The following is a 25,107-nucleotide window of genomic DNA, read 5'->3' as shown; positions in this document are numbered from 1 at the left end:
TATCGGCCCGGGCCCGACAAGATGGACCTCTTGCGCACTCACGGGACTACGTACTGCGATGACCCTGAAAATAGGGGTTTGAGGACCAATCCGTGGTGAGGCTACACGCTTTGAGCAAAGTCCGGATACAAACGAGTGGACTAAGCCTGAGAAGTTAAAGATCGGTCTTCTCAGTCGAGCTTAACGAGGCCTCGGCCACAGTAGTCGTCGAACATCGCGCTGCCAAGATCACGCTAGCTGGTGGGTCGTATAACGCCGTTGTTACAGCTCTGTAAACCATGGTGTGCCTCAAAACTGGTCGTTGTATCCTTCACGCTTCGCCGTGGACGATGGAATTGAGTTTTGAGTCACCGGTTTCGATGCATAAAAACAAGCAAGTGTCCTTCAGTCCAAATCATGTTGACCTTGTCCAGTCATGTCTCGCAATCACGGAGAGGAAGTTCCTCTAGGACCATTCAACTATGAATTGTGCGCAGAACTCCATAATCGCATTTTCCTGATCGCCTGGACTGGAGCAGGAAAACCCCTGGAGAACAGCTCCATTTCAACCTGGTGGGGGCATTTTCAACCCTCTGAAGAACTCGCCGCGCGGTACCATCCCCATTTGGTCCGGTTTTTCCAGCGCGTATACTACCACCCCGAGGCTCCGGAGTTCTGCTACTATCTCGAAAACCTGAACACTCCTCATTCCTTGATTGATGAACGCTTCAACGACATATTCGACGGCAGGGATTGCTATCTCGACCTACATCGCGCCACGAGCTGGTACGACCCCAATGGCGATGAATGGGGGATCATGTAGGTTGCCGCAACTCACCACCTCTGTATCGGGATCGTGCCCTGAGCAAGGTGCGTAGATTCGACCAAATCACCTGCAAAGCTGTCTTCGCCGAGAGCCGCGAAGCTACCCACCCGATCCTCAACTATGGTCACGGCTTCCGGCCGCTCGAAGACATCTATGCGGACTACCTCCAGATGATCACGGAGAACAAGATCGAGGCCCAGGTGGATGGGCAGTGGCCTACTGGGGATATCGGGACTGACACGCTGTGTGACTCTACCTTTGATACGATCGGTCCGTGGCGGATCCATACGTATACCGCCGCCGACGTCGACAAGGCCGTGCAAGCCTTCCAGGACCTTATCCATGAGATCGAGATGCGATTACCCAGCAGCAGCAGCAGCAGCAGCAGCAGCAGCAGGGATTCCGCACGGCTAACCCTCCCCTGGTCCGACCCCGCCGTGCGCTCAGAAGCCCACCTCGTCCCCAACAGCTTCATCAACCGCTTCTGCACCGCAACCAGTGCAGCCACCCCCCGCCCGGTTCGCTTCCGCTACCTCGCCCCGGGAATCCGCCTCCCGACCGAGGCCGAATTCCGCGCCCAACCGCAGCGAAATCTCGAATATCAATCTGCCATGCGCCGTGCACTCCCCGTAGCGCGGCCGATCAAGCCCACCCTCCTCTTCCTCGCCGATGATCCCGCCGCCAACGCGCCGGGGCAGACGGTCACGACCGTCCCCAACCCCGATCTCTGCCTCAACTCCCTCCTCGCCGACTTCGGCGACGACAAGCACCGACGAACCGCGGCCCCGCGCCCCGCCGGCCTGTATCTGACGGCCGACGACCGCAGGGTCAAAAGCGGCGAGAACGGCTGCCGCCTGCTGCTGCCGTTCGGGATCGGGCGCCACGGCTGGGCCCGCCTCAGCGACGGCACGTGCATGGGCGGCAATCCGTGGTTGGATCAGGACCCGGCGGATGCCAATTATGATCTGTATCAATGCGAGTTCAACGGGCTCATCCCCTTGCGTGACGTGCCGCTGCACCGGGTGCTGGAGAGCTGGGCGCAGCGGGTGCGGGCGGGGGATTGGACTGTGGGGGAGGATGGGGTGGCCGACGGGGTGGAGCGGTGGCGGGAGGCCGACACGGAGGCTGGCTGGCGGAAGTATTGGGTTCCGGTGCGGTGGTGATAAGGCTGGTACTGTGGTTGTAGAGGATAATATGTGGTGTTTGTCTGTGATTATCGTGGGAAGTCCTGGAGGAATAGGGCATGTCGCACGCGCAACGTTCTCATCGCAGATTACCTCCTCGTCTTCATTGCCACTCTCTGTCTTTGCACCCGGGAAGGTCATGCCAGTGTTGTAGCTGAGGTAGATCCTCGACGAGAATCATACTCGGTAAAGGTATATCGGTCTGCTGGGTTAGTCTCCCTGGGTTGGAGACTCGGTAGGAACGACAGTAGTTCAGTTATGCGTTCGTGACATCCACAATGGGAAAGTCACGGGTGAAAGTTGTGGCGAGCAATAGCACGGACAATTTGGTATATCTCTGGTTTGTACGCCACATATCTTAGCTCGTAGACAGGTTAGCTCCAGTTGTCGACTCTCTCTTGCTGGGGATGGCGTAGGTGGTCCGTGCACGGACGCCCGGTCGCATCACCCACGGCTTACCCTCTGTTGACCGCAGCTCAATTCACAGTCAGTTTACAAGTAGCATGGATGATCCACCGAGAATTTTCTCGGGATCTACGGAGTACTGAGTATGTTGCAAGTCCTTGTCTTGAAGAAGATGAATTGACAATAATTCCCAAGCTGGATGTTTAAGTAGGAAACTTCCAGCTCTCTTTTTATTATTTCTTTCCTATTTTCACGGGATCATCATGATGAAGTCAACCACGGCGCGGATCGCACACCTTTCCACACTGGACAACTGGACAAGGAAGAAACCGCCTGCAGAAACCCACCTCCAAGAAACGACTACATCATGTCGGGAGAGTTAGGGAAAAAGTCCGAGCCAGAAGTCACCAAGAGCGTTGTGCACTGCACTTCCCACCAGTCGACAACGGGAAAACCCGGTGGACCCGTTCTCAGCAGCAATTTGCCACCCCCACAGGCCACCACAGCTCCAGCTCTTTGTCCGATCAGACCACCTTCTTGTAGCCCTTATAAGGTAAGAAAGTACCGTGACCACCGGCAACAAATCGCCAAAGTAGCATGATTTCGGCCGAGCGACGGTTAACACTGGCCGGATTCCCAAGCCCGTGAAATCTGGGCGCTGACCTCATTCGCATCCCATTCCACGGTCCGGTGGCTGTCACTCTGCCCGCCCTATAATATACCCGTTATCCAACATTGAGTATGTGAACCCTTCCCAATCCATGTCACCACACACACCACACACACCCATAATGCCATTTTTACCACTCTCGCAAGTCCGTCGTCTACGGGACGAGCTCCAGGGCACCAACGCGGAAATTTCCACGTGGGGATGCGAGGGCTACGGCGATAACATCAAGCAGTGGAGCGATTCGTGCGATGAGGATGTCGTGAGTTTCTGCCCCTCCCCAACGAATAAAGGAATGGTCAAGACTGATGAGACCAGGGCGCAGTGGTCCGAGTGACCTGCGCCGACGAAGCGGCGATCGTGGTGCGATTCGTGACCCGCCACCAGATCCCGCTGGCCGTGCGGGGCGGGGGCTACTCGACGAGCGGCAGCTCGACGGCGCGCGGGGGCATCGTCCTGGACCTGGCCCGGCTGCGGCGCGTGCGCATCGACCCGGAGGCGCGCGTGGTGGCCGCCGAGGGCGGGGCGCTGTGGGCGGACATCGACGTGGCGGCGGCGCAGCACGGGCTGGCGGTGGTGGGCAGCACGCTGAGCCACATCGGCGCGGCGGGGGCCACCCTCGGCGGCGGCTACGGCTGGCTGACCGGCCAGTACGGGCTGGCCATTGACAACCTGCTGTGGGCCAAGGTGGTCCTCGCCGATGGCAGCATCGTCATCGCCTCCGAGACGTCCCGCCCCGACCTCTTCTGGGCGGTCCGCGGCGCCGGCCAGGAGTTCGGCGTCGCCGTCGAGCTCGGGTTCCGCGCGCATCCCCAGCGCAACGCCGTCTTCGCGGGCACGCTGCTCTTCGCGCCGGAGAAACTCGCGGTCATTGTCGATTTCGCCAATCGGTTCGAGAGGCAGACGGACGGCAAGCAGGGTCTGTGGTTCGGGTTCACGGTGGCGCCGGCGATGACGCAGTGCTGTATTCTGGTCGTGGTGTTCTACAATGGGGACCAGGCACGGGCGGAGCAGTTCTTCGCGCCGCTGCTAAAGGCGGACCCGCTCGCCAACACCGCGGGGATGATCCCCTACGACAGTCTGAATGGGATTCTCAACACGACGGACACGCTGCACCGCCGCGGGAGCGACACCGAGGTCAACATCAGCTACCCGCTGGACGTGGCCATGGGCCCCCGGAAGAGCATGCGCGGGAGCAACGTCACCCTCCCGCTGGACCTGGGGTTCGTGCAGTCGGTGTACGACGAGTTCAACGGGGTGCTCACGGAATGCCCGCAGACCCGGGATAGCAGGCTGCTGTTTGAGCTGCTGCCGAATGCGCAGATCATGCAGGTCCCCGACGAGGCGACGGCGTTCGCGAACCGCGGGCCGTACTACAATGTCAGTTGTCTGTTTCGGTGGTACGATGCCGATCTGGATGCGCAAATCCGGTTGGCGCAGGCCAGTCTGTTAGGCCGCATTGCGACGTCGGCGGGGATCAAGCGGCCGGGGTATCAGGGCCCGAGACGGGGCACGGGCATCTATGCCAACTATGCTGGTAGGACGGTCTTGTCGCGGATGGGAGGAAAGACAGCTAACAGAGGACAGGCCACGATGTGGGCAGCGAGGAGATATTCGGAGACAACTTCCCCCGCCTGCAGGAGCTCAAGAAGAAGTACGACCCGCACAATACGTTCAACAAGTGGCACCGCATTAGGGTTCCGGAGAACGGTCGGCAATAGGCTTCAATCTCATGCAAAAGCCTGCCCAGTGCTACAGAAAAAGGCATTGAGTGGACTTCAGCAAAAGACCATTCGTATGTGACGTGAACTTGGACATCGGCGCAAAACTCAGCAACGGTTCATTGGTCGGACATGTATTCTATACCCGTTATGATCTGCACACGGTGCAAGATCACCTATCCCGGTCGAATTAATATAAGCCTAATGATTGAATTGATGGATGATACATGATTAGTTGATTGGACATTCCTCTCAGATAGAGTCAACCGATAGCGTAGACCAAACAGCCCCCGATGCCGGAGAAGAGAGAGCGATTAGCCAGAATACACGAGAATTCCCTCGTATCCCCCTTGCCAAGCGATATCCTGCAAAGCTCGGAGCCGACGGCCGGGGAAAATGCGGAGTCTCGTCGATGGGTGTCGATGGGTCTGGAACGACCGGGTTAAACCTTGCGGTGCTCGTAATGCCCTGTGGTTGCGGTTCATTGTTCGGTCGCGAGTGTATAAGGTTCGGTCAGAGCGTCTGGCTTGACGGGAAACTCGCCACCGCCGAACCAAATTTCGTCCGAGGAAGCTGTTGCTCTGCTCGGTGGATTCCTCCGAGCTCCTGACAGCTTGCTTTGAGCTCTGTAGCAGCATTGCCGCAGCGATCGAAACGCAAGCTTAGCGTACTTTGACCTATGCAAGATGACCCGTCTTTCGTGCCGACGCGCGATCGAGCTGAAAGCGACGCTGCAGGACACCCGGGCGGAGGTGCACACCCCAAGTGATGGGGACTACGCGGAGCGCGTTCGCGGTCTCGAGCTGGGTGAGGTCGACCCGGTATGTCTGTATGCATTTAAGCTGGTTTCATGATTGACGGAGGCAGGGCGCCATCGTGCAAGTCAAGACCACCGACGAGGTTTCGCGCGTTCTCAGCTACGCGAGTAAACACCACATCCCGATTATCGTCCACGGTGGCGTCTTTGCAACAGGTAGTTCATCGGGGGAGGAGGGGGGGATTCTCATCAGTCTGGCGCGCATGAGCAAAGTGGTGGTTGATCCGGCATCACGCACACTGGCCGCTCAAGGAGGCGCGAGATGGGAGGATCTCGTCGGCGTTGCGGGCGCATCGGGCCTCACGGTCGTTCCGGTCACCGGGGATGATACTCCAGTCGACGCAGGAACTGGAGCAGGAAGTGGCTGGTTGGCGGGTTGCCCTGGCCCGATTATCGACAATCTAGTGAGTGTCAAGATAGTCCTGGCGGATGGGAGCATTGCCACAACGTCGAGCACGGAGAAGCCCGATCTCTTTTGGGCGCTGTATCATGCCGGAGGGGTGTTCGGTCTTGCCACTGAGCTGGTCTTTAGGGTGTATCCTCAGGGGAGGCAGGAAGGGCCTACGAAAAGCAGTGAGGCAGATGGTGGTATGTTCCACCATTTTAGAGTCCCCCATCGCAGGACTTAAATCTACTGTACGATGCTGATCTGTTCAGGGCCGAAAGACAGTGTAGTAGACTCTGGCGAGGACGATCTACCACGCTTGCAGAAACTGAAAAGGCAATATGACCCGTATGGGCTGTTTGGCAGCCTGGACAGTGCCTCCTTAGACACGCGAAAATAGCTCCTCGGTCGGATTTGGTTATGTCTGACGTTGCTATGCTGACAATGGGCCATGTTGATGTACGAGTCAGCACAGCTATCACTGACTCTGTTACTTGTAATTCAATACTTCTGCTGGTATATACATCCACCACTATTTACACAATTTCTTTCCTCCCGGGCCTCGCCATGATATCCAGACACAGCGGGCATGTGTTCCTGCCACTCATAACCCAGCCATCCAGACAGCGATCGTGGAAGACATGTCTGCATGGGAGCAGGTAGATCAGTTGCATCTTGGTGACGACTTCCAGACAGATGGGGCTACACACGACGTCAGTGGCTTGCTATTGCAGACGCGACAACCCTCGACATCCGCGACCCGCACTCACCAGACAGCAGGGCTGTTATACCCCATCAGCTTGCTCCGCTCCGTCTGGATGGAAGCCCACCAGTCTCCGTAGAGATCCTTCACCACGCTCTGCTGAAAGTAGAGCAGTCGCCGTTCCTCCGAGTTGCGACTCGTGTACGGGAGGATGGGCTCGAAAGCAGTGTTTGGGGGTGTAAAGTCTGCCTCGTAGCGGCGTTTGACGATGACCCTGGTCGCGATCAGCATTAGAGTGAAGACTCAGCTAACGAGCCACGACTTACAGCATGAACACTGTTATCGACAGGACGATGATGTACAGAACACAAAGATAGAGTGGGAGTTCGTCCTGCTTCGGCGGGAGGGTTCCATACTCGGCGTGGACCCAGGCTGGAGCCCTCAAAGGCGGCGGGCTAGGGCTGGTGGCTGGTCGTTGTACGAAGGGCGGTGACATGGTTCGTGAGCAGACATTCGACGACCTTTTGCACGAGAAGGTATTCGTGCAGCACAGCCGTTCATCTTGATCGTAAAACTGGAGCCTGCAACAGAAGTCGCGTACGATTCATTGTCTAGTTTACGAGCCAACAATGAATAATATAGCGAGTGATCTGGGGCTGGGGACTTGATATTCGGAAAGCAACCCGACCCCGGGAACTGCTCATCATTCTCATGTGATATACGGGGAGGGTGATCATGCTGAGGCTCCAGCCTTTTACTGGAAATGGACTGTAGCCATGGATGCAATACGCGGGGTTTTATGGTTTGGGTTCGCCGCATCCATACATTGGCCCGTCACGCGACCCCCCACTACCAAGCCCTCGCGGCCGTCGATCCCCTCCCCCATTCACTGCTTCTCACACTCCACACTCGGAACCATGTCTTCCTGTGAGACTTGGGACTCGGTCTTTTCACCCTTCTCAACACGATGTCAGTAGAGCTGGATTGGAGACGAGGGGAATGCGAAGGCCCAGGCAGTTCTAGCCGATGTCTGGGCTGTGCCCGCGACGGCCCACGCCTTATTCGGCTGAACCAGGGCACCAGATCTGCCTTCACGAATAGGTGAGCTGACAGGGCTGAGTCACTGAGGAATCACGAGCCCCCCCGCAAGAGATGTATAAATCAGGCCCTGCCAATCCCCAACCTCGATTGGCAGGCAGGAGATCATTTCCCAACGCTCACATGTTATGCACACACCATCATGACCACTCGAAATCGTCGACCACATACAGTGTGGTTGATAGGTGGTGGGGTCGAGTCCTTGGTTGCTGCCTCTTGTCTGATAAATGAGGCCAAGATCCCCGGCAATCGAATCCGTATCCTCGACTCAAGGGGTCAGCCACAGCCTACTGGCACTATCCGAAATAACAAGTCGACACGCAAGCGGTTGATCACGTCTAGTACGAGTCACTGCCAGGAGCTGCCATGCGCATCAGCCCAAGGACCGCATCAGCCTCAACCCCTCGACGTACCCACCTTCCACCATGACGAATCCCCTGCGACATGCACCCGAGACCGCACCGAGGCCTTCATGGCAGAGCCGATCCATTTCCTCGGTCATCTCGGCCGCAAACAGGTCTGGCGCAAGAACCGCAAGGACATCCTCCGCTTCCTCCTGCAGGACGAGGAAGCATACGAAGGGCTGAGCATTCAGCTGGTGTTCGATGAGTCCTTCTTCGACACCTACTTCTGGAGGCTATTCTCATCAAGGTAAATCCCGCCTTTCCCTGACGCATCCTGTCTCCGGCTGGAGAACCCGATGCTAAAGGGGGTGATGTCGGGCTTCAGTTTCGGCCTACGCCCATCGCACTCCGCCGTCGAGTTCCATCGCTACATCAGCAAATACCTGGACGAGGTCATCGGCAACAGCATCCAGATCGCTGACCCACTGCAACTCTCCCTGCGGAAGACCGTCCTCCAGCCGCTGCGAGCCTACCTTCGCAACCAAGGGGTCGAGTTTCACAACCTCCACGTCACCGACATCCACTTCCACCCGGACCACTATCCTCAAACCGCCAGCGGGATCCAAGCGATTGACCCCTGCGGACATCCTATGGTCTTGCCTGTACGCGCAGAGGACATCCTCATCGTGACCCTCGGCTCCGCTGCATCAGGCATCGCGACCGGCACCCGCGCCAGCCCTCCGCCCGCCCTCTCCACCAGCACGCAAAGCCTCCTCGACGACCCCAGCTGGGCGCTGTGGGTTGCCCTCGCCAAGAAATCCTCGCAGTGCGGCAACCCGGCCTCTTTCTGCACCCATCTCCCGGAATCCCGCCTGGGGATGTTCGTCATCCACCTGCCGCAAGCCGAGTTCAACGCCCTCCACCACCGCGTCCTGGGCACCCATCCCGCCGTCGATGCCACCATCGCAGAGAGCAACTGGTCATTGAAGCTCGTCTTTCCCCAGCAGGCGCAGCAAGAGCACGATGGATCCCTCCGCTCCATTTTAGGCTATGGCTTCACGCCGGACGCACCGGGCCACCACATCCACAAACCCATGCCCGCATGCAGCGGCGACGAGATCCTCGCCGAGCTCCTCAGCAGCCTCAACATCCCGCCCGCGCAGATCATCCCCAAGGCCAGGACGGTGCCTTACGTCCTCCCGCTGGGATTGTCGCCGCTCCTCAAACGCGACCCCGGCGATCGGCCGGATATCACCCCCTCGGATCTGGGCAATCTGGCGCTAGTGGGCCAGTACGTGGAGATCCCCGAGGAGACGGCGCTGATGACCGAGTACAGTGTGCGGTCGGCGCAGCTGGCGGTGCAGCGGCTGATGGGGGGCTCGTCGAGGGTGAATGTGTCCGAGGTGCATAAGTCGTTTCTGGCGGCGAGGTATGGGCGGAAGGGCGGGGTGGTGTCTTGTCGGTAGTTCGGCGGTGGGCGTTATGTTCGGGGTGTGCTCTGGGAATGGGCATGAGGGTTTTATCGATAGTTAACCATACCATTGCTTGTTCTTCATATAATCACACATCCACTCCATCAGGTCCGGTGTCTACCCCCTGGTAAACTTGCAGCTCAAATCCAGATTCCAACGAGAGGGAGCGAGTGTAAGACCAGACCAGCAATCACACTATCTGCTGTTCAATCGTAACACTCCGGTCCTGCATCACTGGACGCTGCGACCTCACTTCGACTCCACCGTCGCCAACCCCTCGAGCTCGGCCCCAACAACCCTAACCGCCTCCCGCCACGCCTCCTCGTCCCCGCACAGCCTCGCCCGCAGATACGCCCACGTCACCCGCTGCACCACGCCGACCCGCTCGACGCTTTCATCCGTCGTCTCCCTAGCATCGTACCCCGCGATGCCGCCCAGTCCATGCGTGGCCGCCGCCACCGTCAACAGACTCTTCGGCGCGGGGCCGTGCACATACGCATCAGCATGCCACTCGGGCCCGCGCACCGTCAGATGCGGCGACGCGTCGGCGTCCCCGACCGCCACCAGCGCCGGGGTGCGCATCTCCGCGAAGCTCGTGCCACGCAGAAAGGCGTACCGCTCGGCCGCCGCGGGGCTGAGCGCCTCCCCGCCGTTCCCGATCGGCGTGAGCAGCACCCCCGCTTGGATGCGCGGGTCGAAGAGATCCACGACGCGGCCGTCGGCCGGGTCCGTCAGCCGCATCCCCAGGAGCATGGCCGCCGTGTGCGACCCCATCGAGTGGCCTGCCACCGCGATGCGGGTGTGGTCCATTCGGCCTTTGAGGGTCGGGGCGAGCTCCTCGATGAGCGCCAGGTGGTCGAGGATCAGTTTCATGTCGTCCACGCGGGAGCGCCAGAACAGTGGGGCGCCCGCGACGGAGGGGTCGAGGCTGAGGGACTTGGAGCTGAGGTGGGTCGGTTGGACGACGATGAAGCCCCGCGCGGCCCAGAAGGAGGCCAGTGGGCCGTAGCCGTGAAGCGAGGAGAGGTGGTTCGAGGGGCCGTGGCCGTGCGAGAGGAGGATGATGGGGAGGGGGCCCGGGCTGTTGTCGGTGGTGCTCGGGGCGGTGATGCGCATGTGCAGGTCGATGATGCGGTTGGGGGCCGGCAGGATCACCGGGCTGATGGAGATGGTTTGCTCGGGGGCGGGGGCGGGGATCTTTGCGGCTTGGCCGATGAGGGCGTGGTCTTGCGGACGCCGGGCGCTGGAGGTGGTGATGGTGGAGTGGTCTTGAATGGTCATCTTGGGGTTTGGTCTCTTTCCTATCTTGAGTCTGTGTGTGAGTGTGTGCTTTGGTAAACGCTGGTCGAGTGCATTGAGTCGGAGGGAACGACGAGCGGTATTTATATACATGCTTTGGCTTCGTCGTAGTAGGGTCTGAAGGGATTTGATGCTGTCAGACTGTGTCAGAGCTTATAAGACCAACAGTACACTAAGCCCAGACTAGAGAAACTGGCGAGTGCTATGGCATACTTTAAGCGACCATCGGGGATAGCATCGGATCTTACAGATGCAATGCTTCGGAGTTAGACTCGGTCCAAAACCCGAGGGCGCAGTGACTGTCCCTTATCTCCATAAACTCCATTGCTTAGAAATGCAATCTCATTGTGGTCAACTAACGACATCAAAGTCGAAAAATCAGTCTCAGTAGCATGCAGGCTGGATAGTACAGATGCAATGGCACCAGTTCACGCCCAGGGCCAGGCCAGCATCCCTTCGCCTGCCAGTATCTCCCGACTGCCTGGCTCTACCCCAGTCTCACCATATCGTAAACAAAGCACATCATTCCTTGGAAATCACTTCTTCAAACTTGTTTCATCCAGTACCTCCTCTCCGAGCTTCAATATGTATGCCCTTCACCGAGAAGCCGGTAAACCGCCTTGGCCGCAAAGACCGTCGAATAGATCCCAACGCAGAGAAAGCCCATCCACTCGCACACCAGCAGCACCCGCGCGTATGGATCGAAGCACCACTGGATCACGGCGGCCGCTCCTTCACAGACACACAGATCCTTGCGCATGGAAAGCTCGTCCTTCAGGGCTCGGGCCCACAGCCCGGTCGCAGGGAGGGTCTTCCAGAACAGGAGGTTCCACAGGTAGTCGGTCGCGATGGTCGAGTAGAGCTGGGCAAAGTAGGTCGACACGAGCAGGCCGCAGCGGCTGTGGTTGATCAGATAGGAGATGCTGCAGTAGAGGAGGAGGCCCGCGGCGAGGGGCGAGGAGTCGGTGATGGCGGTGAGATGGCGTTTGATTCCTGGAGCGAGGTTGGTGGTCATGATGAGGGTGAACGTGAGGACTGCGAGCTGGTTGATGAGGGCGACGATCTGGGTCATTGTGGTGCTTGTCTCGAGGGTTTGGTCTGATCTCGAGGAGTGAGGTTGATTTCGGTGGGTGGCTGGGAGTGGAGGTGGTGGGAAGTTGTAGAGTAGAGAAGGAGGTTGATATTGGGTTAGCTGTTGATAAGTGTTATGTTTTTGAATGATGGAGTGTGTTGTGGGAGGAATTCTGTTCTCATGTGGGCCGTATGTACAGGTTTGGCTTCCGACTGCGATATTCACTTGAAGTACCATGAGAACAGTGACCTTCCCACATGAATGCTCCGGCCATCCATTGCCACCACGTGTGGGTCCCTGTGATGATGAATCTCCTTATCATATAGATGAAGATAAAGGAGGGAAACCGGTGAATATAATCACCTCATGCTCTCAACTCGATGTACCCAGTACCGCTCCCACTCCTCTTCGGTGTCTGCCGTCTGACATACCCCAGTGCCCTTGCCAGGCTCATTCCATTAACTTTCTTCCAGGATAAATACTGAAGTAATCCAGTCAGGCTTGGGAGGTCACGCTGCTGCCTCGAATGATCATTAACTGGCAATGTCCGCATTCCCCAAGAAATTTTAAAGACTTGATTGTCGAGTTGAGCGCATAGTTCGTACTTGAGACGGTTGGAAAGATCTCATATTGCTGGATAGCTTGATGATAAGGGATATTGAGCGACAAATATCGAAAGGACGAGTGACTGGCGCGGCTGCCCAGTTGATATACCCTTGGAAAGTCCGGTTTTCTATCCATGCTCAAGACAGGAGCTGATCATTTCCGACACACACCGTTTCCGAAGGCACCTTGCGCTAAACATCTGAAGTCCAGAAATCTTCAACTCTGAGTCTGCATCAAGATTTTCTTTTGGTTTTTTTTTTTTTTTTCTTCTTTTTTTCTTTTTCTTTCTTTTTTCCCCCTTTGTTTTTTCTTCAAGTGAATAGCGTTGCCATGCCCAGATGCGTCGAAACCGGGATACGCCTTTACCAGGAGCGCGCTGAGTGTATCATATTTAGGCAGACAAAGAAGAATCATGAGCTTCAAGATTCAAAGTTCTCAATAGCGGGACCAGGGCATTTGAAGCGAGTTCGAGCACGAATACGGAAGCGTAGAAACACAGCCAGCTGCGTGGCTCGACTGGCTCGACCCGTCGATTATCTTATCTCCGATGGATCTCGGACTCGGGTTCGGCTTCGTATTCGCACAAGAGGGTCTAGAGTCACGATGTCGGTCGACTACAGCTCTTCTTATCCCAAAACATGCAGTGGACCAAAGTACCAATTTTAGAATTGTTCTTGAAGATCTATACACTGCTGCCTGCACACTCGCAAAGCTTGATTCAAGAGTTGAAGTTTGTGTCGTACATATATCTAGCATTCGCACCTCAATTCTGCGTGTTTAACGCTGACTTCGATCTACTCTATACTCACTAATTCAGACAAAAACAATCGAAATGACGGAAACAACCCTTTATGCTTATACACCGTCCGTGACGTGCGCCCTGCTGGCGCTGTTTCTCTTCCTCGGTGCCACCGCGTACCACCTCTGGTTGCTAATTCGGAAGCGCGCATACTTCTTCACAGCCTTTGTGATCGGCGGCTTAAGTATGAGCTTCGTCGTTCATCTCCAACCCAAGACTCAGCTAATACGGTCGCAACAGTCGAGACAATCGGGTACGTCGCGCGGGCCGTGAGCGCCCACCAGAAACCGAACTACACCGTCATGCCCTACGCCCTCCAGAGCCTCTTCATCCTGATCGCCCCGTCGCTCTTCGCCGCCTCCATCTACATGATCCTGGGCCGCATCGTCACCCTGACCGACGGCGACTCGCGGTGTCTGATTCGCGCGCGGTGGATGACCAAGATCTTCGTCCTCGGGGACGTGCTCGCCTTTCTGATGCAGTGCGGCGGTACGATGCACCTCCCCGGACTCTATTCCGCAAACTGGCACTGACAATGTCTCGCAGGCGGTGGCATTCTCTCCAGCGCCAAGACCAGCAGCACGCTCAAGCTGGGCGAGAACGTGATCATCGTCGGCCTGGTCGTGCAGATCCTCTTCTTCGGCTTCTTCGTCACCGTCGCAGTCGTCTTCCACAGGCGCATCACCGCGAACCCGACGTCGACCGCGATGACGTTGAGCGTACCGTGGAAGAGGTATCTGTGGGTGCTGTACGCGGCCAGCGGGCTGATTCTGGTTCGGTGTCTCTATCGGGTCATCGAGTATGCGCAGGGCTCGACGGGGTCGCTGCAGAGCCATGAGGCGTATGCTTATGTCTTCGACGCGGCGCTGATGCTGATCATGATGGGAGTTTTCGTGGTGTATCATCCGAGCCAGATCCTTGATCGCGGAAAGAATATAGCTGAGATGGACCGGCTGTATGATAGGGTTTAGTGGGGAAGTGGAATGTTGCGTTGTGGTCGGGGTGGTTATTCTGGATTCATTTAAAGCTTCGCGTGCTTTTGCAAGATGAGACCAAAAAGCAGCGACATTACCATACAAGACAATATGGCCGAGCGGTCTAAGGCGATAGACTAGAAATCTATTCTCTTCGGAGGCGTCGGTTCAAATCCGACTGTTGTCGTTTTTTGCTTTTGGTGGTTTTTCCTGGGTGGGTCTTCACGGGAATAGCTTCATTTTGATGCCTGATTACACAGGTAATCGCTATTGTCGCGACCAGAAGCAAGTCAGGAACACGGTGATATGTTCCTCCATTGATAGGCTCTGATGTATCCATAAAATCAACCATATATCTGCGCTTTCCATGAGCACACTCAAACAGCGCTTGAACATGTCACTAGTTCGTGCTGCCCTCTTCCACATGCTGAGCCCTCCCACTCCACTCAGCTTTGACCTCCATCGTCTCGCCCTCCACTCCTTGCACTGACTTGTACGCGACCTGATACACTGTATACCAGGGCCGCTGGAAAAGACCATCCAATTCCTCCAGCGACCTTCCCGTCGTATCCTAGTCACATTAGCCCAGTCAGATTTTCAATAGAGCCCAGCGAACAAGGGCGACTCACCGGCATCGCGAAGTAAACATAAACCAAAGACACCAAGCAGACGCAGGCGAAGAACACAAACGCCCCCCACTGATGCGTGGCCGCCAACAGACTGGGCATCGCGCGGGAGCACCCGAAGTAGAAGGCCCAATGGAGCGCCATGGAGATGGAGACATTGAGCGACCGGATGCGGATGGGGAACACCTCCGACCCGACCAGGTAGGGGATACTGAACCAGCCGATGCTCCAGGCGACCGCGTGGAGGAAAATGGCGACAATTGCGGCGGTCGAGGCCCGCGACGCACCGGCAGATGCCCGAATCTCGGCCGTAGACATGGTCTGCGTGGCGCCGAGGTACGCGGCCACGAAGACCAGGGTGGTGAGCTGGAGGCCGATGCCGGCGAGAAGGGACCGCCGCCGGCCGAGGATGTCGACCATGAACAGGGCGAAGAACACCGTGCTGGTGAACTTGACAATCCCGTAAATGCCCGTAGTCAGGAAGGTGGTCTCGTCGCCCGAGATGCCCAGGTAGGCGAAGATGCTGGGCAGGTACTGCGTGATGGCGTTGGCGCCGGACCACTGCGAGAACAGGGTGGCCATGAAGATGAGGAAGAATCGGCGGCGGTTCTCGACGGGGACGAAAGTTTCTTTCAGTAGGTCGACCAGGCTGGCGTTGCTGGTGGATTCCATTTCGTGGAGGATCTGTGCGTCCATCCCTGCGAGTTCGGTCTGGACCACGGGGTGATCTCGAGGGAGGCTGCGCAGGCGAGACATCGCTGTGGTTGCCTCGTCTGATCTTCCACGCAGGAGGAGCCAGCGGGGTGACTCGGAGCAGAAGAAGGAGCCCGTGATCCAGATAACCACCGGAGCCAGTTGTAGGAGGGTAGGGAGCATCCATTGTATGTCCACGCCCGGATACTGTTTTGTGACTCCGTAATTGATGAAGAATCCCAGCACCACGCCTAGTTGTTGGCAAGATGCAAACAGGATGGTGAGAAGTCCGCGAATGACTTTCGGCGAGATCTGGAATGTGATTGACAGTTTAGAACAGGAACATGGGGCTGTTTGTACAACTTACCTCGGTGATGTAGACAGGCGGCACAATTGAGAGAGGTCCAATACCCAGCCCCGCGATGAATCGCGAGGCATACAGACCAGATAGATTGCCATGACAGAGGCCTTGACCGAGAATGCCTGCCAAATAGACGAGGGTAAAGATCCGGAGGGTCCAGCGTCGACCTAGCTGATCATTGACGGGCGAGCACTGTTTTAGAGTTGGTCCATAGTCAGCTCAAGCCAAGACTGCCTCATGGCTATTCTTACCCCGAGGCATCCAAAGACAGCACCGGCGGTGGCGATGGAAACAATCCAGCCCTTGGTATTGGAGTATTGTGTGGGACTCTGCGTGTCAAGGCCAAATCGAACCTTGAAGTGAGACTGCGAGACTAGAGATGCGATGTTTCCTGGCATGCACGGGAGATATAAGCACTTTACAGACTCTTTAGGTGAAGCAATACCTAGGTAAAGTGATACCACTTACCCTCATCGAACCCCTTCGATACTCCAGCGAGGGCAAACACACATGTACAGAACAGTACATGGCGATTGAATGTGCCCTCGGGGGCATCCTTCATAGCCTTTCTCGCGTCTGCAATGAGACCCATCGTGATGGTTAGTGTCTGCAAATGCTTGCCCAACTTCACCCCACGGACGCATGAGAAATATAGATCTTCTCCATTGTACCATTCCCTCGCCCCGCATTCCCCCAGCTTATGCCAACCCTGACCACAATCCTAATGCACCCCCCGCTCGACATCCCTCGTCGGAGAAATCCCGGCCAGCCCCAATGAACTGCGTCGATATTTATCCCCGTTCCCAGCCCAGTCATCCGCCGCCGTTTCTTCGCGACAACCAGTACCCGGACCCAACCACCACGATGAACTTCTATCCTCCGCCCCCAATCATCCAAGCCGAGGTCTATGTGCGCATCCCGGACTCCCTCCGGTGCACCGGTCAGCCCACAGAATGGCGCCCGGGATCCGCCAACCCCGCGTCGGATATTTTCCTGGAGGGGCCAACCTACGTCTCCAACGGGGACCTGTACCTCGTCGACATCCCGCACGGCCGGATCCTGAAAGTGGACATTGACAAAAATGTGAGCGAATGTGTCCGGTGGGACGGCGAGCCCAACGGGCTGGTGGTGCGTGAGGACGGGTGCATCGTGGTGGCGGATTACAAGCAGGTAAGGCATACCCGCCCACCTCACCTCCCTCTAGGGCAGTGCGTGCATGCTTCAGGACCACTAACTAAATGAACCACAGGGCCTGCTGCTCTTCGACCCCTCCACCAGCAGAGTCAGCCCCCTCCTGCCCCGCCGTAACCTGGAGCGCTTCAAAGGCCCCAACGACCTGATCATCGCCTCCACGGGCGACCTCTACTTCACGGACCAAGGCCAGACGGGCCTCTCCGACCCCACGGGGCGCGTGTACCGCCTCACCCCGGCGGGAAAGCTCGACACTCTGATCGCCAACGGCGTCTCCCCGAACGGGTTGGCTCTGTCCCCCGACGAGCGGTTCCTGTACGTGGCCATGACGCGGGCCAACGCCGTGTGGCGCCTCCCGCTGCATGCCGACGGCACCACCAGCAAGGTGGGGTTGTTCTTCCAGTCATTCGGGTGCGCGGGGCCCGACGGGCTGGCCGTCGATGAGGAGGGGAATCTGTTTGTGTGTCATCCCAGTCTGGCATCGGTGTTTGTCGTCGATAGGGAGGGGGTACCCAAGGCGAGGATCGTGAGTGCGGTGGGCGGGGGAAGGAATTTGACGAATTGCACGTTTGGGGGGGTGGATGGGTGCTCGTTGTTTATTACGGATAGTATTGAGGGGGTCGTGCAGGTGGTCAGGTGGCATTGTCGGGGGCTGCCTGTTGCCCGGGGGGTAAAGGGGTAGTGTCTATGAGAAAAAATATCAGATTTTATACCGAGAAGTTTTACGATGTAGATTGGTAAGTGCGTAGTGTTGTGAGTCGGGCCATCTTGATGCTTTAGGCTCATACTGACAATAGTATGTATAGGTGGATAGGTGAGTCACTGATATCAGGCGACAGCTTCAATTGACGTTTCTCGATACCTTCCACCCAGAAAATCCATTCCCTTAGGACTGCACTGGGCAAATGCTAGGGTGGACGATGCGTGCCCTAAAGCCGCGGCGGGAAATCTCCGACGAGCACTGGAAAATCTCCGGGCAGCCCTCCGAGCGCCGCCGGGTTATAAGGACCCTCCAAACCATTCTAGATAGTACCCCACACAACAAAGGCACATCTATCTTATCATCATCTACTTTACATCACGCTTGAGCAATCTCACCAATCCATCCCTGCAAACAAACTACGACAGCCACCAAAATGGGCTCCATCACCCCCCTCCCCACGGACCAGCCCCCTCACCCCTACGCCCTCTCCAACCCCTTCCGCACGCGCATCCTGGCCGGCGAGATCACCCCGCTGATGTCCATCAAGTTCATCACCAGCAACGAGATCCCGATGGTGTGCAAGATGGCCGGGGTGCACGCCCTCTTCATTGATATGGAGCACTCGGCGCTTGACCTGCACCAGGTGGGCCAGCTGATCCTGGCCTGCAACTACGCGGGCGTGTCAGCCGTGGTGCGCAGCCCCAGCAAGTCCCACTGGCACATCAGCCGGATCCTCGACGCGGGGGCGTCGGCGGTCGTCGTCCCGCACATCGAGACCCTCGACGAGGTGCACGCCCTCGTCAAGTGCGCTAAGTACGCGCCGCTCGGCGCCCGCGGGTGCACCAACAACCTCCCCGCGTTCAACTTCCAGCATGTGCCGACCCTGACGCAGAATGAGGTGCTCAATCGCGAGACGATGCTGATTCCTATGATTGAGACGCCGGCGGCGGTGGAGATCGCGGAGGAGATTCTGGCGGTCGACGGGGTGGATGGTGTGTTGGTCGGGTCGAATGATCTGTGTGCCGATTTGGGGATCCCGGGCAAGTATGATAGTGCCTTGTATCAGGATGCGGTTACCAAGGTGCTGCAGGCGGGGAGGAAGGCGGGCAAGCCTGTGGGGATCGGGGGGATTGGGAGCCGATTGGATATTCTGGAGAAGTGGTTTCAATTGGGCGCGTCGTGGTCGTTGAGTGGACAGGATGCGTCGATGTTGCAGGCGGGGTTGAGGCAGATGGCGAGGAATTATGCGGAGATTGGGGAGAGGGTCGCCAAGTCGACGTGAATAGGTCATAGATATAGGGGGAGAATGTTTGTCAGATTATCATACAGTCATATATGCATCATGTTATAGAGTGTCTTCTGCATCGTCGCAAATGTTCATAGACTCTCGTCGTGCAGCAGCGAGGAATAAAACAGCGGATCCCCGTACGCGTACTCGCCCAGTCCGTATTCCGTGTTCCAGAAGGTGCTGTCGTCGAAGATGTCGAGCGAGAAGAGCGAAGGATCAAGCTGGGGGTCATTCTCAAGCGGAGGGTCATTGTTGTTGCTTGAGTGCAGTTTGTGGTTGAGGTCGAGGGAGTTGGCTGGGTAAGGATTGGCATCTCCCTGCACTAGCAACTCTTCCTGTGCAGTTGCTCGCTCGTGTCGACAAGCCTCATCCCACTCCCCGGCCGACCTCGGCACCGTCCGCATCTTGCTAATAACGTGCGAGCGCAAGGCCTCATAAACGGCGATGTAGTGCACTGCATCTGGTAGCTCCTTGCCCATCCTCTTCAGGGCCCTTTCGCTCTGCTCCACTGCCTCAACGGCCTGCTCCCGCACGGCGGAGGTCGGAACCGCGAGAGACGAGAGGCAGAACATTACGGACAGCCCGGCTGTGAAGAGCATCTGGAAATAGCTACGTGTGTACGTGATCGTGTTGGCGTCGAACAACGGGCAGAATGTCTGGATTGTCGCAATCGCATACTCCAGACAGAGCGACAGCAGATCTTCCGGGGGTGTGTTGCCCGATTTGGGCACCAGGTCGATCGCCTTGCGCACCAGCAAGAGTCTCTCCCTCATGAGAAGCAGGTCATACCACACCTGCATCTGGTACAGGCTCTGCGGAGCGGGGAACACGGGTGCTGAGAGACGCCACTCCTGCAGCTCCTGAAGCAATTCTTCCAGGTCACCGTATATTCTCCCCGACGCCGTGATGTCCTGCATCGTAGCAGGGTAGACTGGCGACACTGGGGCCTCCTGGTGCCGAAACCTGGCGTGTATTTTCGAGGTGATCTTCCGCAGCCGTACGCAGAGGAAGAACACCGACATCTCCGTCGTCGTGCCTGGACTCCGACACGCAATCGCCCGGCAGAAGGAGTCCAGATCCGGAAACGAGCCGGATGCCTCTGCGGCGTCGATTTCCTCGTCGCTCGCGTCCGCGGGAAGGCCAATCTGGATGTCCTTCTCCGCGATCGCGAAGGGCCGGTCCAGGGTAATGGAACTATAGCGGTCGATCATGTAGCATTTCCAGAACACTCGCCGTTGCATTTGCTGGTGCAGGAGGCTGCTTCGACTCCCGGGCTTTGCGCGAGGTGGCCTGTGAAGGTTTTGCTCGATGCACATGCGCATGCAGAGTGTTGTGAGCTCCCAGATGGATGTTCCTGGATGAATATTAGCTTTTCTGTTTGGTCAATAATTGAAACGGAGATTTTCACTACCAATGTGATGATATATACCAAATCTCACCACTAAAAGTAAGTCTTGTATTGAGTCTAGTCCCTTGGACAGTACGTTGAAATCCAGATGATCCATGGCAGCCAGGAAGTATCCATATGGGTGGCTCGTGTGTCTGCCAGATCGGTATAGAGGCACTGCTCCAATGGCAAGAATCATAAACACTCGGAAGTCAGTCAGTCGTTGCAGAGGGGGTGGGAGATTTGGCCGGGACGCAGCGCCGTGAGCACCCGAGAAAACTGAATGATAGAGCTGTTGGACGTCGCGGCGCAGCAAGAAGGGATTCTGCACGTGGGAGCCATTTAAACTACGTTCCTTCAGCCAAGCGTCTCAGTCAGCACCAGGCACGTTACCTACTAGGCGTTAAAGAGTAAGTGTGCTTCCTCCGGCGGGGGCAGAGAATTGGCTCGGATGGAGGTTTCCAGTACCGCTGAGGGCTTGGACAGGTTTTGCAACAGGCTGACGTTCTGGTCTCTCCACCTGGTGTCTGCAAAGAGCGTGCTCATGAAGCTGAGATAAAGATGTTAGACGATACACACCCGGGATGATGAGGACATACTTGATCCCCGAGAACTCCACCACCCTAGGAGACGGGTCTGCCGGCGACGTCCATGCATGTGTTGCTTGTGCTGGGGTTTCCTGCTCTCCAAGAGATCTCTCTGCTGGTGCAGTGAAGACAACCGGTGAACGCACTGATAAGACCGGGGTATTCGCTTCACTCGCAGCCTCAGGCGATTGGGTTTCCTGCGTCTGCTGCTCCAGTTCCCAGATGTATCTTTTCCTGTCAGCAGTGGCGTGTAATTGCAGTATTGAGCACATACTCGCGTGAGACAGGCTCACTGCCATCGAGACTGACTGTGATGCAAGCGGTTCCTGCTCTACTACAAGGACCACATTTAGGACGCTCGTTGTCGCACTGTTATGTGGTCAACTAGGCCCAGTCGTTGCTTCTACGGTGGATACGTGGAGAAGCTGAACCATACCTTGGTTTTCTTGGTATAGCATGATTGGCATGCTGGGAGTCTGGGTAGTTTCAACTTGAGGCCGTCTACATCAGGCATGGTGCACTTGACTTGCGGGAAAAGAAGAAGGAGATCTTGGCATGCAGCCTAAAAAGCTGGAATGAAAGTCGAGGATTTACATGATATAAAAGAGATTTCGAGTGGGGGAAATGCGGGGGCCCCGCGTATGGTATCGTACGGTACGGTACTCTACTTGGTCCTCGGCAATTCTACTTCCGAGATGGATGAACGATTTCATTCTTCGAATGAAAATGTCTCTTGTCTAAACTCCACTCCATTCCCGACCTCCCCATCAGCTGCGTCGCAAGAGCCCACATTCAAGGTCTGTACAGCAGTCAAGCTAGATCACATATCGAAACCCATTCAAGATGGCGCGCCGCGAGTCTTGGTCCAATCGCTGCATGGCAACACTATCGTTCACCTCCATCGTGGTTGCCAACTCCTCGAACCTTCTGTTGGCGCGACGAAGCAGAAAACGCAGCGTTAGGATACACGCCATTCCGAGACACTCAAAAGCGAGGATACATCCCCAAGAGACCCGATACGTGGGTTCGTACTGGTCCAACCAGAAGTAGTTCGCAAACAGCGACGCCACGTTGGCGCAGGTGTTGGCGATACCGATCGCCACGGCTCGTTTGGCCGGGGGCTGCACGATGGTCGAAGACAGCCAGGCGTAGGTGGTCGCATAGACACCGTACGTTCCGCAGCAGATCAGAAAGGTGAAGGCGTAGCGCGCCCACTGCTGGGACTCTGGTACCGCAATCAACAGAATGGCCGCAAGAATAGCCACCCCCTCCGACACGCCCGCGGGAATGGAGCGAGTCTGGCGCTTATCGGCCCACCAGCCCCAGCCTACAGCCCAGAAGAAGCCCACGACGTAGGGTGGGGATGTGAGCAGGAGCACGACTGTGTTGTTGGAGAACCCGATCTCTTTGATCAGTGTGGGGAAGAAGTGGGAGAAGGAGATGGTGGCCGTCGTGGCCATTTGCATGCAGGCAAAGATCCAGGTGCGCACGTCCTTGGCGGCCCAGATCAATGCCCGGGGCAGGGGCACTTTCTCATCTTCCAGCGCGTTCTCCGAGCCGGCGTCCTCGGCGAGACGCGCCTGCGCCACGATCCGTTCGGCTTCAGTCAGCCATTTGGTCGTGGCGGGGAAGTCGGGCAGGAAGGCCATGGCTACGAGGGCTACAACAACGGTGGCAAGCCCCTCGATGATGAACAGCCATCTCCAGGATGCGAGACGCGTGGTGTGGTTCATTCCGGTCAGGATTCCGGCGGAAATCAGTCCCGCAAAAGCGTTGGACAGCAGGATGCCCGACACGAGCAATGCGGTTCGCACTCCCAGTTCCTTCTTTGTGTACCAACAGCTGAGGAAGTAGATGGCGCCGGGGAAGAAGGGGGCTTCGACAAAGCCGAGTAGAAACCGGACCGCCATGATACTGCCGACGTTGTGGGTCGCTGCCGTGCATCCGCTCACGATGGCCCAGATGATCATGCATGAAGGCTGTATATCGGGTCAGCTCCATCGGTCGCATTTTGCGGACAGACAGATTGAACATACCAGGTAGATGGAGGGTCGAAGCTTGGTCATGAGCATGGTAGAGGGGACTTGCATCAGGATGTACCCCACTGAAAAGATGGAGATGACGGTCTGATACTCCGCTCCCTTCAGGTGGGTGTCTTCTTGCAGCCCATAGACTCGAGCTTGCGTGATGGAGTTTCGATCCAGGTAGTTGAACAGGTAGATGAGCACGACCAAAGGTAGGATCCGACGATCGATCTTCTTCAGCAGCTCGCCCTCTGTCTTGCGCGCGAACTCTGGATCGTAGCCCCGGTAGGTGGCCATCACCCCGGAACCTCCGTCGGCTGCACAATCTTCGACCCAGACATTCTCGGGCTTAACTTCTTGCTCCAATTCGTCTTTCATGGGACTGCGCACACTCATCCCGAAGATAGGGGTGGATAATACAAGAGAAAGGATCGGACTCACACACCGGGGGTTCAGGCAAAGCTCTATAGGGCACAAATGCAGGAACAACAGTCGCTTCGTTCTCAGACCGGCCTGGGGTATTTATCAGGACCTTCAGCTCCGAGACACCTGGTGGGGAGAGGAATCCGGGGAAGTTTGGGGAAAGGACCTAACAACCACCGCGAGAGACGGAGAATTGCCGACAGAAATGGGGTTGGCTAGGGTTGGCTCCAGACCGGGTGGGGTCGCGTCTCCTTGCGGGACATCTCCGACATCACCTAAGCTTGTACCTCGTACTGCTCTGTAGTGTACATCATACGATTGATGTGCAATCGAGCCTGTGCTCAGTTGACCAAAGTTGCGTTATTTGTTTCTCTCAAATACTGACTGTGGATTATCAACAAGCATCAGACGCCACGCCTCCTCTGACAGCCATCCCCGTAACGCGGCCAGCTCAGCATCTACATCCCCTCCCTGCAACTTCCCACCATCTGTGACCACATGTGGCCAATCGCTTCCCCAGACTATACGATCAGGTGTCCGCTCAGCCATTGCCCTAATGACTGGCTCCATTCGCAGGAAGTCGTCCGGACTGCGACGGTACAAAGCCCCGATCTTCACGTACAACCTTCCCGATCCTAGCAGGTCCATGAAAGCACGGAAATCCGACGTGTCTATGTCATCTGGCCCCGCACAGCCATTATGATCCGCGATGAGGATGGTATCCTGCATGCTCTTATCTTCTATGAGGAAAGGTCTCAGAGAGGCCCACACTGGTAATGGAAGCTGAGCCGAAATGGACCACCCCAGCACACGCACCCCGTAGGACCCAGCCAATGCTCGGAGTTGGCTCCGCACGAGCTCTGGCTGGTCCCTGAATTGTCCATAGACTCCGTGGATGCGAATGCAGCGCGCCCCAGCCTCGTGCCATTGCTCGAACTCCTCCTTGGTCAACCGGTCCAGCTCCGGATCGCAGCAGATGGTGCCCCGGATGGTGATCGATGGGTACAACCTCCGACACTCGGTGAGGTGAGCCAGAAACCCTTCATAGCCATCCTCGATGGAGGCCTGCACGAGCATCAGCTTGTTGGTCTGTCGGTGCCGTACCATCCTCTCGAGCGTGGCCGGTGGAGGGGTGTAGGCGCGCGTTGGCTTGAACGGGAAACGCTGTGGGTCCAGGCAATGGAGATGACTGTCCCACGCCTCGCGGGGGAGCATTGAATTCGGCATTGCGGTTATCTGTAAGGTATGACTGAACGACAGCTTTGTCATTGGCGGCATCCGTGCACTTTTAAGCGAGATGCGGCGCTCGGAAAATACCCGATGTTCTTGAATCAGTATTTACTAGTAATGCCACAATACCTTGGCATTTGCTCCACTTCTTGGTGAGTTGGCCCTCGGGTTTCCTGGGTTTCGTCTGTTCTTCATCACTGGGGAGGAGTCGTCTCTCCACGCAAGATCAACTGTGATCAGCCT

The 25,107-nt window shown here is 56.9% G+C and overlaps 13 protein-coding genes and 1 non-coding gene across 14 annotated transcripts; 8 read left to right on the top strand and 6 right to left on the bottom strand.

The window, feature by feature from the left end:
- Nucleotides 1-415: 415 nt before the first annotated feature.
- BO66DRAFT_440472 (uncharacterized protein) lies at nt 416-1,968 on the top strand (the record flags this gene model as incomplete). Its single annotated transcript, XM_025651256.1, has 2 exons — nt 416-798; nt 858-1,968. The coding sequence occupies 2 exons, from the start codon at nt 416-418 to the stop codon at nt 1,966-1,968; spliced, it is 1,494 nt and encodes a 497-aa protein (XP_025501918.1).
- Nucleotides 1,969-3,185: 1,217 nt separating this feature from the next.
- On the top strand, nt 3,186-4,782 carry BO66DRAFT_440471 (FAD binding oxidoreductase; the record flags this gene model as incomplete). Its single annotated transcript, XM_025651255.1, has 3 exons — nt 3,186-3,323; nt 3,380-4,598; nt 4,649-4,782. 3 exons carry the CDS (start codon nt 3,186-3,188, stop codon nt 4,780-4,782), a joined length of 1,491 nt encoding a protein of 496 aa, XP_025501917.1.
- Nucleotides 4,783-5,195: 413 nt separating this feature from the next.
- BO66DRAFT_472937 (FAD-binding oxidoreductase) lies at nt 5,196-6,464 on the top strand. The gene is made up of 3 exons (XM_025653003.1): nt 5,196-5,603; nt 5,650-6,187; nt 6,257-6,464. The coding sequence occupies exons 1-3, from the start codon at nt 5,469-5,471 to the stop codon at nt 6,382-6,384; spliced, it is 801 nt and encodes a 266-aa protein (XP_025501916.1). The 5' UTR covers nt 5,196-5,468; the 3' UTR covers nt 6,385-6,464.
- A 56-nt stretch (nt 6,465-6,520) lies between these two features.
- Nucleotides 6,521-7,430, bottom strand: BO66DRAFT_472936 (RING finger protein; the record flags this gene model as incomplete). The annotated part of the gene is made up of 3 exons (XM_025653002.1): nt 7,014-7,430; nt 6,755-6,961; nt 6,521-6,686 (listed from the first exon to the last, which is right to left on the bottom strand). The coding sequence occupies exons 1-3, from the start codon at nt 7,181-7,183 to the stop codon at nt 6,521-6,523; spliced, it is 543 nt and encodes a 180-aa protein (XP_025501915.1). The 5' UTR covers nt 7,184-7,430.
- Nucleotides 7,431-7,957: 527 nt separating this feature from the next.
- Nucleotides 7,958-9,505, top strand: BO66DRAFT_284308 (uncharacterized protein; the record flags this gene model as incomplete). The annotated part of the gene is made up of 2 exons (XM_025643105.1): nt 7,958-8,436; nt 8,515-9,505. Coding segments are annotated over 2 exons (1,470 nt in total), but the record flags the coding sequence as incomplete, so codon positions are not given.
- A 345-nt stretch (nt 9,506-9,850) lies between these two features.
- On the bottom strand, nt 9,851-10,882 carry BO66DRAFT_430148 (alpha/beta hydrolase family protein; the record flags this gene model as incomplete). The annotated part of the gene is made up of 1 exon (XM_025650504.1): nt 9,851-10,882. One exon carries the CDS (start codon nt 10,880-10,882, stop codon nt 9,851-9,853), a length of 1,032 nt encoding a protein of 343 aa, XP_025501913.1.
- Nucleotides 10,883-11,480: 598 nt separating this feature from the next.
- BO66DRAFT_455867 (uncharacterized protein) lies at nt 11,481-12,077 on the bottom strand (the record flags this gene model as incomplete). Its single annotated transcript, XM_025652113.1, has 1 exon — nt 11,481-12,077. A coding segment is annotated over one exon (597 nt), but the record flags the coding sequence as incomplete, so codon positions are not given.
- Nucleotides 12,078-13,410: 1,333 nt separating this feature from the next.
- BO66DRAFT_413059 (RTA1 domain-containing protein) lies at nt 13,411-14,348 on the top strand (the record flags this gene model as incomplete). The annotated part of the gene is made up of 3 exons (XM_025649395.1): nt 13,411-13,561; nt 13,618-13,866; nt 13,924-14,348. The coding sequence occupies 3 exons, from the start codon at nt 13,411-13,413 to the stop codon at nt 14,346-14,348; spliced, it is 825 nt and encodes a 274-aa protein (XP_025501911.1).
- A 108-nt stretch (nt 14,349-14,456) lies between these two features.
- On the top strand, nt 14,457-14,538 carry BO66DRAFT_t227. Its single transcript has one exon. It is a non-coding gene; the product is annotated as a tRNA-Ser (tRNA).
- Nucleotides 14,539-14,751: 213 nt separating this feature from the next.
- BO66DRAFT_327494 (putative transporter) lies at nt 14,752-16,623 on the bottom strand (the record flags this gene model as incomplete). The annotated part of the gene is made up of 5 exons (XM_025643951.1): nt 14,752-14,922; nt 14,981-15,982; nt 16,038-16,223; nt 16,283-16,422; nt 16,500-16,623. The coding sequence occupies 5 exons, from the start codon at nt 16,621-16,623 to the stop codon at nt 14,752-14,754; spliced, it is 1,623 nt and encodes a 540-aa protein (XP_025501910.1).
- A 272-nt stretch (nt 16,624-16,895) lies between these two features.
- On the top strand, nt 16,896-17,904 carry BO66DRAFT_413057 (SMP-30/gluconolactonase/LRE family protein; the record flags this gene model as incomplete). Its single annotated transcript, XM_025649394.1, has 2 exons — nt 16,896-17,201; nt 17,281-17,904. 2 exons carry the CDS (start codon nt 16,896-16,898, stop codon nt 17,902-17,904), a joined length of 930 nt encoding a protein of 309 aa, XP_025501909.1.
- Nucleotides 17,905-18,358: 454 nt separating this feature from the next.
- Nucleotides 18,359-19,610, top strand: BO66DRAFT_455865 (HpcH/HpaI aldolase family protein; the record flags this gene model as incomplete). The annotated part of the gene is made up of 1 exon (XM_025652112.1): nt 18,359-19,610. One exon carries the CDS (start codon nt 18,359-18,361, stop codon nt 19,205-19,207), a length of 849 nt encoding a protein of 282 aa, XP_025501908.1. The 3' UTR covers nt 19,208-19,610.
- BO66DRAFT_455857 (fungal specific transcription factor domain-containing protein) lies at nt 19,190-21,155 on the bottom strand. The gene is made up of 3 exons (XM_025652111.1): nt 20,998-21,155; nt 20,622-20,947; nt 19,190-20,567 (listed from the first exon to the last, which is right to left on the bottom strand). Exons 1-3 carry the CDS (start codon nt 21,144-21,146, stop codon nt 19,303-19,305), a joined length of 1,740 nt encoding a protein of 579 aa, XP_025501907.1. The 5' UTR covers nt 21,147-21,155; the 3' UTR covers nt 19,190-19,302.
- An 847-nt stretch (nt 21,156-22,002) lies between these two features.
- BO66DRAFT_413053 (MFS general substrate transporter) lies at nt 22,003-24,861 on the bottom strand (the record flags this gene model as incomplete). The annotated part of the gene is made up of 4 exons (XM_025649393.1): nt 22,003-23,166; nt 23,224-23,528; nt 23,653-23,800; nt 24,016-24,861. The coding sequence occupies 4 exons, from the start codon at nt 24,859-24,861 to the stop codon at nt 22,003-22,005; spliced, it is 2,463 nt and encodes an 820-aa protein (XP_025501906.1).
- Nucleotides 24,862-25,107: the final 246 nt, after the last annotated feature.

Source organism: Aspergillus aculeatinus (genome assembly GCF_003184765.1).
Source record: "Aspergillus aculeatinus CBS 121060 unplaced genomic scaffold BO66scaffold_37, whole genome shotgun sequence".
In the NCBI taxonomy this organism is placed as follows: domain Eukaryota; kingdom Fungi; phylum Ascomycota; class Eurotiomycetes; order Eurotiales; family Aspergillaceae; genus Aspergillus; species Aspergillus aculeatinus.
The sequence above is the reverse complement of the archived record's forward strand: the minus strand, read 5'-3'. Positions and strand labels throughout refer to the sequence as shown.

Bases quoted from the DNA above. Each gene is read 5' to 3' on its own strand.
- BO66DRAFT_472937 (XM_025653003.1), top strand. From the start codon at position 5,469: ATGACCCGTCTTTCGTGCCGACGCGCGATCGAGCTGAAAGCGACGCTG. The intron at 5,604-5,649 runs GTATGTCTGTAT...TGACGGAGGCAG, and splicing joins AGCTGGGTGAGGTCGACCCG to GGCGCCATCGTGCAAGTCAA. The intron at 6,188-6,256 runs GTATGTTCCACC...TGATCTGTTCAG, and splicing joins AAGCAGTGAGGCAGATGGTG to GGCCGAAAGACAGTGTAGTA.
- BO66DRAFT_455857 (XM_025652111.1), bottom strand. From the start codon at position 21,146: ATGAGCACGCTCTTTGCAGACACCAGGTGGAGAGACCAGAACGTCAGC. The intron at 20,948-20,997 runs GTAGGTAACGTG...GAAGGAACGTAG, and splicing joins CACTTACTCTTTAACGCCTA to TTTAAATGGCTCCCACGTGC. The intron at 20,568-20,621 runs GTGAAAATCTCC...ATATTCATCCAG, and splicing joins TATATATCATCACATTGGTA to GAACATCCATCTGGGAGCTC.